We start from the raw sequence: 9,766 nt of genomic DNA, 5'->3' as shown, positions 1-9,766 counted from the left end.
CTCCACCAAGTACTGAGTCATGTTTTGCTAGGGGGTGAAATACTTATTTTCCTCAATAAAAGACAAATAAATGTTTAAAATTAATAGAATGTGATTTCCTGGGATTTTTTTTAATATTCTGTTTCTCACTGTTAAGATGAACCTACCATGAAAATTATAGACCGTTCCTTTCTTTGTAAAGGGTCAAACTCACAAAATCACCAGGGGGTGAAATACTTATTTTCCTCACTGTAAGGCATTTTCCCTAATACTTATAAACCAATATGCTACAACAGAAAAAATGCAACCACCGATGTTATCGGGTGAAAAAAATCGTTTTGAGGCTCCACATATACTGTTTATCAGTGTGCATTTTGTATATGGTTAGATTTACAATGAAGAAGCCTGGCCCTAGATGCTTTAGCTATACTAATGGAAAGAGGGCAAATGAGCATGGGGAATAAATAAGATATGAGTGTAGATAATTCAGAGGCTGGTAGCACTTGTGCATTTTTTGCAATGGAGACTACCATGCTTTGCTTTTTTTAATTCACAGGCTCATATTATGAATATAGTTATTGTGAAAGGGTAAAGCCAGTGGCCGTACGTCAACCTTCCATGAAATCCATTTGCCAGAGGCTGCATGTTCATTTCAGTCCTTACAGAAAATAAACACTATTCCCACTTTAATGGTTGTGTACATCCAGTTAAATAGAATTTTACATAGTTGTTAACTTGTCAGAGATGCTCAATTTGCTTAGTCCAGAATTTAAAAGGCTAACAAGTCAAAAGGGCTCAAGTTCCAAACTGATGTACATTGTTTAAAGACTTGATGCAAGTGTAATTTCTTTGAAAATGAGCCAAACTTATTCCCTAAATGCCACTGTGGTGCAGAAAACACTCGCGATGAGCTACGAAAGCAGGTGTATGATGCAATGGCAGCGACGCCTGAGACTGTAGGAAAAAAACCTGAGTCTGATTTGGAGAGCAGCACTGAGGTGAAGCAGGAAAATGGTGTTGCAAAGTCCCCGACCGAACAAGCTGGTGATGACTCTGGAAAGTCCTCTGCTTCCCAATTGAATGGAGTGGCGAAGACTCCGGATGAGAAAGCTGAAGTGAATGGAGTTGTGAACGTTGCTGGGGGAAGCCTCACAGAGTCTCCTGAAAAAGGAAGTGTGGCAAAGTCTGAAGAGCAAAATGGGGAGAAGAAAGAAGCTGATGAAGAAAGTGACGACTCCCACCCTGAGGAGGAAGCAGAGGGCAGGCAGTAGACCTTTTGATACAAAGCACTAATTCTAGTTGCATGATGGGGGGGGCACACACACACAATCCTGGGTGTTATTTAATTTTCACATGCTGGTGTTAAAGGGAACTGTTAAGTATTTATTTCTACTTTGGTGCATTGTTGAGCACAATTTGTAGCTGCTTGTAAACAATCATTTTCTCCCAGGTGAAGAGCATGATGATGGAGACGATGATGAAGTGGACAAAAATAGTGACACGGTAATTCCACTGTTTTGGAAATGCCTCCATTTTTTTTAAAGATGGGTTTTGTGATCCTTTTTATGTATCCCACACCATCAGGAAGAGGATGAAGTCGGCAATCTGCAATTGGCTTGGGAAATGCTAGAGGTGGCAAAGCTCATCTACAAGAGGCAAGGGCAAGATATGCCAAAGGCGTGCCGTTTTCAGATATTTTTAATCGGTAATTTTCATGCAAACTTTTGTAAAAATTATTTCAGAAAGGAAAGCAAAGAAGACCAGCTCATGGCAGCCCAGGCCTTCTTGAAACTTGGAGAAGTTGGTGTCGAAACAGGTATTTGGCTACTTTTGTATGCTGTTATCAAATGTTTGAATTGGGGCATCTTCATTAGGGTGCTTGAGATTGCAAATTAATACACAATTCAATATTCCTTTTTTAAAATTCATTCTGAGGCAGTGTGTATGATTATTAAAAATGCAAATATCATTGGCAACTTATTTCCTGAAAAAGGTTTATGACTAAAAGGTATTAATAACATACCATATTGGACATTTTTGTCCAGTCCACATCATCACTGTGATGACTGCTACTTTAATGCATGTAGCAGCAACACGTACACCACTACTCTACAGGCGTTCTCTGCTCTGTGGGAACAAAAATGGCAAAACATAATCAGTATTACACTGAGAGGTCACCCTACTTTTTTTTAAAAAAAAATAAAATAAAGAGGTCATCCTACCATCGTTGGTTCCGATGCATCTCGACCGTTCGGTGGTGCCTGACATGTTGTGGCACAACATGATCATACACTGAAGGCATGCCACTCTAAATTTGGACTTGCCAGTACTGTAAAAGCTTAGAACTAGTGATGCACCGAATATTCGGCCACCGAAAATATTAAATTAAAGCCGAAAGAATATGGCTGAAATATGATGTTGTGGTGATGCAAGCAAAAAACCCTGCACTATATATTCGGTGCATCCCTACTTGGAACCATTGCTTATCAATCTGCAATGTAGCGAGAGTTCACCGTTTTTACCAGGGCTGGACAAAATTCAAAATTAACATGAGAGACTCCTAAATTCAATTATGGGAAGGAGAATTGCAATTAAATTCAAATTTGAATTGCAGCAGGTAGTAATTTTTACATTTAAAGTTTGCTCAGATAAGACATCATTAAAATTGAACAACTTGGAAATCATTTGATATAGTACAAAGGAACGATCCTGCCGCAATGACAACATTTGAAAAAGTGTTGACCATAGAACGAATGGATGAAGTTCATTTTGGCAACAACACAGAAAAGAAAGCACAAACATCGCCTCAAACAACCAACCAAAAAAGGCATGGGCAGATGCTCAGGGCTTATTCATTAGATGTAACAACTACTTAAAGTAGGCTCACTTTAATCACAAGTACGTTAAAAAAATGATTACTTAAAACATTGACGTGCTGGCAACAGAATTCGGCCCGGGATAATATTTGTCAACTGAGTGGGGTGTCTGCAATGGTAATCGCAGGATGTTGGCCACCGCTCCATTGCCAAATATGTTCCTGGACCAATTTTTGATCCCAGTCCGTGCGGGCGACCAACCCGAAAATGTATCGGCCGTTCTGTAAACGCCTGAAATTCCAGATGTCACAGCAAAAGCGTTATTTCATTTCATTACTTTGAAGTAAAGACATATTGCTAAGCTTTCTGACATTAAGGAAATTTACACTGAATTCAACTATACTTCCTGCAATTCAACCTCCTGTGGGGTGGAGTATATTCAAATTCATCAATTGAATTAAATTCAGAATTTTGCGTTTTACATAGCACAAGAAGTTTGGTCTTGTGGTTATGAATATTTTACATTGCCACAGCATTAACGATGTAGAGCATGCTTAAATGCTTCTTGAAAGAGCTTAAATTGGACCTTGAAGTTGTATTTTGGGTTCTAAATGGGGACCTTGCTGCAGTGTGTATGTGTTAAGCGCTTTAGCGTTGACTCCCATACTTTGTCCCAAAGGCAACTATCCTCAGGCACTAGAAGACTTCCAGGAATGTTTGGCCTTGCAACTCAAGCACCTTCCTCCTCATAGTCGTTTGCTGGCTGAGACCAGTTACCATGTTGCTACAGCACTGTGCTGCATGGATCAGTACAGCCAGGCCATTCAGCACTACAACAGCGCCATGAAAGTGATTGAGACCCGCCTGGGTAAGACCACATATCTTTAAATTTTCCATTTTTAACATTTCATACTTTAAGGCCAACTATAAAAAAATAACTCACCAGGCGCTGAACCAAATAGTGCTGCAGTACTGATCCTAGTCCTTTTAAATAGCCATGTTGCAGGACAAGATCAATGCAGCAGAGAGCCCCGAAGGGGCAAAAGAGGTGACAACTGAGATGGAGGAGCTGAAGCAGCTTCTGCCAGAACTTAAAGAAAAAATAGAAGATGCTGAAGAGACCCAGAAAACAGCCAGTGCTGCCTCCCAAGCCATCCGACAGACACTTGTAGGGCCACAGTAAAATCAACAAAATGCTCAACATTTGCTGCTTTAAATTGATTTGAAGAGTCTTGTTGAACTTCAACTATCAACCATTTAACTTTAGTGAATAACCTCCTGCAGGGTGGTGCTTCAACCTCATCAGCATCCCTGAGTGAAAACGGCAGCTCTTCTTCTGCCTTTGCTGCCCCCACACAGGTAAGAGTGCTGCCTTCAGTACAAAATGTACATCTAGTGATTCAAATTTACAGCAAAAAATATATATATTCAATGCAGATCCCAGTGAAATCATCTGATGGTGCGTCGTCTTCAAAAGTGGCCTCAGACATCTCTCACCTAGTCAGGAAGAAGGTGAGACGAGTTATTTTCAACAAAGTTTGACTTGACATGTTTTTAACTGAAATACTGACAACCTGGTACTTGCAGTGTTGGGAACGTTACTTTTTAAGTCATTAGTTATAGTTACTAATTACTTGCTCAAAAAGTAAAAAAAGAGTTAGTGTTTGAATTACTTAAAATGTAGCGTGTTACCAGTCAAAGTAACCATTTACACTACTATAAAAAAAATGCTTTACATCAAATATATATGTATTTTTTTTTTTTAAATAAGAAATTCAAATTATGTCCACACTATATAGGGTTTTCACTGTCCTAACAGACTGTTTAGAACAATACAATTGTTGGCGCTGTTTATTCCACTAGGCAAGTGTTTCATTGGTGTGTCGGTATGACTTTTCTTTAGCTGTCATGATGCTTGTGGAGTCGCACAGTCTTGTAATTTTTCTTGGCGGAACAGAATTGTCAGCGACTTGCTCCTCATGGTGATCATTTTTCGGCACATCTCTTACAATGTTATTCTCACCATTGTCAGTCTTGTCTAGGGCTGGGCAATTATGGCCCAAAATTCACATCACGGTATCAGTTGCATCCCTTCACGGTAATGGTACATATCACAATATAAAATTTAGATTAACAACATTTTAATTATTAATTTCTGGTTAGTTTAAGTAAGGTAGTCAATTAGGGAAGCTAAATGGGCAAAATGAATAACAAAGCTGAAACTAATTAATTAGGATAGCATTTACATGCAAATCACAAGTGAGAATTAAAAGATACCTTTATTGTGACAACAGTGCCTGTGTACAATGACATTTTCAAGAAAAGACTGCACAACTTTTATTTATTTATTTTTTTAAACATATCTTTACGGAGGTCTTTAAAGCTGCTCTGTAACAATTTGGCCAAAAGTATCTTTACAAAATCCTTTTTATTTGACCATTTATGACTCAAACATCTTCGAATTGGCAGATTAGCACCTGAGCTGTTCACAATGGGTACTCTTCCAAGCCTCTGGCCAATAGTTTTAAAACTGGATTTGGATTTTCAATTTCCCACCCTGTGGATTTGACGTCATGTGCGAATTGTATACATGAAGAAGGGTGTGTGCAGTTTGATTTTTTGTCAAAAGGTGGCAGTAGTAATTAGAAATAAGAATTTTCTGCGTTCAGTAGCTTTAATCTCTTCACAATGTAAGTAGGGGTAGGCGATACTCATCGTCAACTTTGCTTTCATGATGTCCAATTTTTACATTGAGTTTTAATCATCTCTAAATGGTGGGGGTGGGGGGACATCTTAATTGATTGGCTGCAGAGTAGGAGGAAGTGATGAAAGTTTTTTTCATTTTTAGCGGATCAGCGGGCAGGATTCAATTACATGACTCTGCGAGGCCAGCTGTGAGGAAGAGTTTACAAGTGAGAACATGGAATCAAAGTCTCGTCTTGGCGACTAATTTAATAGCAACTTGGCAAGACTTAAGTCCACGTCCCTAGCCTGGTTATTATTTGAGGTTGATAAGGCCAAAATAACATTGTAACGTGTGCTGGCAAACGCTCACCGTGAAAAGCCGCCACTATGGAAGCGGGTAACGGTTGACCGGTCCATATTGGCTTAATATTCAGTTTTTTATTTTGTTTTTTATTGCTCGTCAAAAGGTTGTGGCAGCATTTGTTACACATATTTTCAGAAAGCTGGCTCTCTCTTACAGTACATTTGTTGCATCACCATCAAATCTCTCTATTTGTATCTATACTCCTTTTGTCGTTATGATTGCTGTAGTATTTGGCAGTGGTACGCCAACATGCTGCAGCTCAAAATGTGATATCTGTAATTATGGATGGAATAATAAAAGACATTTAAGTGATAAAGATTCAGAACAATCAATAAATAACACCCCATATAGCCTGGAAATAATGAAACTTTCATTGTTAAATGTTTTGCAGAAGATGTATTAAGCAAATTAAAATATAAACAAGAGGTGTTGTTCAAAAACTCTATAATTATTCCGTGAAGAGTGCAGATTTACAAGACAAAATGTTTTTTCAGTTTTTGGGGGAATTTTTTATTTTTATTATTGCCCACCCCTAAACGTAAGCTTATTTTGAGGCTTGAAACTAATGATCAATAATTGTAACTCAACACATCTAATGTGCAATAACAATGGCATTTCAAATATGCAGAAAATACTTGGATTACTCAGTTTATGGGGTGGGGGGGCAAGCAGACAAAACGGTTCCTAATGCCATTAGTTTAAACTTTGTTATTCCAAACACTTTCTCCTTTAAACATGGTTCACAATCATCAGATTCTTGTCAATAGCCCTTTTTGTACTTTTCTACAGTTCGTGTTTTGTGAATGCCTTGTGGTGGTGGTGGTGGTGGTGGTTTTTTGTTTTGTTTTTTCCCCTCCCAAGTCTGTCTTGCTTTTAAGGTGCATGTGTTAAGTGGTCGCGGCTTTGTGTCCAGTTTGAGTATTTCTCCCCTGGAATAGAGCTGTGAGACTTTTCGGTCTTGGCTTCCTTCCCCACCTTTCTTTACATTTCTACACAGAGAAAAACTGAGGACAACAGCCCAGTAAAGGACACTGATGCCAAGCAGGCCAAACAGGAAGCCACAGTTAATGGCAGTGGAAACTCTAGTGCCAACAATGGAGTTTCGGAGCAAAAATCACAAGAGGTGAGTGTTAGGCTTGTATTGTTCTGCAAAAGGCTGAAGCTAGCGCTGCTAATCTCGATGTTGATGATGTACCTCAGAGTTTGATGACACTTGGTTAGAATTAAACTCAATTTACCCCCCCCCCCCCCATTTTGTTTTATTTTTTAAAAACCTCTTGAAATACAGTCAAGATGAATGTCTTGTCCCTGAAGAGGACATGACTATTTTTCTAATGTGGTGTATACTGTACAACCTTCAAATGACTAAAGGTTGCCACGTGTTTTCTTATGTTAGGCAATTAAACGCCCCACCCAGTTGAATGCTGGCGATAATTTCAGTTGTGGGCTTTGTTTGCTCATTTATTGTGCTCATTTCTTTGCAGCCTGCTGTTGAGTCTTCAGCGTGAAGTTCCAACTTTCCTACTCTTTCAAGACCAGCATGCGTTCCCAACTGTTATTCACTTGTTGTAAATAAGATCCGTTTTCATAGAGTTGTCTGTTCAGTTTTGTATACTTGCAGTAAAACAATTTTTAAATGCACATGTGTAAATTATTTTTCTTCTCTTTCCTGAAACTTTGGAGCTCTAATGGCAGGTACAGTGTTGCTCTTTGTACGCGACGGGGATATTGGGATTTAGAAACCTAAAAAAATAATTGCAATAATTTGGTCAGTTGTACTCTAACATGAAACAGTCCAGTTAGGCTAATACTGTTCCACTTGCTGTCTCATTTTAACTGTTTGTGGAGGTGTACAAAATCTCACAGGGCATAGTGTTTTTGAGGATGCCAAGGTATGGTATTCATTTTGAAAAAAGGGTCTTCTTGAGTTTAGATAACTGTCAGTTACTATTAGTGTAGTGGTTGACTAGGAAGTAACAGGGCTGTACACTAAATTTCCTACAAAAAACTCATTTGAGGTGTTAAACATCTTGTCATTTCTCAACTGTCCCAAAGTGTGGTACACTGACAAAGCATTTATTCCCTATTTTCACAATGCTGTGTACAGTGCAGGTTTGCCAAATGAGCACTCTAAAATCACTCTTTCAGCCCATTTCTGACTGGCTCTGACGTCACTTCAAAGCCCCTCTTGAATATGAAAATGCATTCTGTCCTCCTGTTATCACATTATGGGCTCATCTACTGTGAATGGTTGCAGTGTGCATCATTCCATTGTCTAGGAGCCACGCAACATGATCATGTTGCTAAGAAATTCTTAAGGTATAACTTCATACCAACTAAATAGCACTTTATCTGTAGACCCCAAAAAAATCTGCATTGGTGTCCTCCAGTGGTGAGAAGCATAGCTACCGTAGGTTTTCATTTTTAGTCTAAGTGGCATTCAAGATTAAGACATTCTAATTAATGTACTCAACACTCCAATGGGTTATTTCTACCAGCCTACTGTAACATACTCTCATACAAGCTGCAGACACCAATTTTAACACCTTACTTTTTTTGTCCCCTCCAATATCCAATCAAAACAAATAATTTCTTTAACATCTAGAATTTGTAACACATGGAAATTCAAATTCAGATTTACAAATGGGCATTGAAGGTCAGGGGTGTCCAACCCCCCACACACACAGAAAAATAGATACAAGGGCCTCTTAGTTTTTTTTAAATTAAATAAACCAACCACAGAGAACTATTGTCATCAATACGAGTGGGGTAAATCTGACTTCCCTCCCTCTCTCCTCGAATGCAGCATTAGTCCAGTCATATTGGTTGTTACAAAGGTAAAAAAAAAAAGAAAAAAATGTCAAATTGGCTTGAGCCACAGGTCCTTCACCAGTATACCAGTTCCCGGTGCTCATTGACTTGCTGGTTGAGTAAAAGCCCATGTGGCTAAAGCCAAACGGTGGCATTTTTTTTTCTTTAAATTTTCGGACCAGGATATGCCGCCAATGGATTTACCTCAGTGGCGGCTGGTTAAGTGATGGTCACTACATGATTTTTCTTGAAGGCAAAAATTTAATATTTTCCAACTCTATACCCTTTATACCATCTTAATGTGTAACTGTAAGTTGTTAAATTTTAATGTTATTTTTATTTATTTTTTGTTTTCAAGAGTGGACCCTGAGTCTGTAATAAAATAGAATAGATTTTTTTCTATTTTTAGATGACCAAGATAAAAAGTTATAAAGTTAATGATGACTAAAATTAATTATTATTAATAATATTGTTGTTATTATTTTCTTTTTCCTATTTGTTCTCTGATTTTACGACACATTTCCCATCTGGGATGCACGTCCATGCTGATGTGGAGTGGTTCTATTTTGTTTCTCATCGACCGCCAGATGGTGGTGCTGTTGCCCCTATTTTCCTGTAGAGTGAAATAATGATCGGGGTTTCGGGACTGAAACTTTAAAGGCCTAGATACACCTATCAGACGTCGGGATTTGGACAGTTGGGCCGACGGCATGCGCCGTCTGATCAGTGTATAAATTATTGTAGTGAAGTCGGATCAAGTTGGAATACGTCGGGGGTGTTTTCAGCAAATTTGACATGTTGAATCGGCGTCGGGGGCATTTGATCACTGTGATTGGCTGTTAGCTAGCGAATCAGCGTGTGGGGCAAGAAGAGCAAGTGACAACGCGGATAAACAGTACTTAACTTAACTTTATGGTTTTTCAGGACAGCACACGTGAATATTAAAGTCCCCCATAAAGAGGATATGATTATATTTCAGCATGATTTCAGCAAGAAGATTTGCAAAGTCGTTTAAAAAGTCCTTATTGTATTTTCGAGGTCGGTAAATGACACAGCACAGTGAAAGTTTGGCCAACTTCAAAGATGTGATCAATGTGGTAAATAGACATCG

At 38.7% G+C, this 9,766-nt stretch overlaps 1 protein-coding gene across 2 annotated transcripts in view; it reads left to right on the top strand.

The window, feature by feature from the left end:
* nasp (nuclear autoantigenic sperm protein (histone-binding)) overlaps positions 1 to 7,485 on the top strand; it is a 13,221-nt gene extending 5,736 nt beyond the window's left edge. The window contains exons 6-15 of one of the 2 annotated variants that reach the window (XM_077584534.1): positions 874 to 1,239; positions 1,430 to 1,482; positions 1,564 to 1,634; positions 1,722 to 1,795; positions 3,475 to 3,663; positions 3,791 to 3,963; positions 4,080 to 4,154; positions 4,233 to 4,307; positions 6,842 to 6,967; positions 7,329 to 7,485. In XM_077584534.1, the coding sequence (XP_077440660.1) occupies positions 874 to 1,239; positions 1,430 to 1,482; positions 1,564 to 1,634; positions 1,722 to 1,795; positions 3,475 to 3,663; positions 3,791 to 3,963; positions 4,080 to 4,154; positions 4,233 to 4,307; positions 6,842 to 6,967; positions 7,329 to 7,352 (1,226 nt within the window). In that variant the 3' untranslated portion in view covers positions 7,353 to 7,485. The remainder of the gene's footprint in view (positions 1 to 873; positions 1,240 to 1,429; positions 1,483 to 1,563; positions 1,635 to 1,721; positions 1,796 to 3,474; positions 3,664 to 3,790; positions 3,964 to 4,079; positions 4,155 to 4,232; positions 4,308 to 6,841; positions 6,968 to 7,328) is intronic. The other variant, XM_077584535.1, reaches the window with a different exon arrangement.
* The last annotated feature ends 2,281 nt before the right edge of the window (positions 7,486 to 9,766 follow it).

This window comes from Vanacampus margaritifer, chromosome 13 (assembly GCF_051991255.1).
Source record: "Vanacampus margaritifer isolate UIUO_Vmar chromosome 13, RoL_Vmar_1.0, whole genome shotgun sequence".
Classification (NCBI taxonomy): Eukaryota; Metazoa; Chordata; class Actinopteri; order Syngnathiformes; family Syngnathidae; genus Vanacampus; species Vanacampus margaritifer.
Note: the sequence above shows the minus strand (reverse complement) of the source record. Positions and strands in the feature narration are given on the sequence as shown.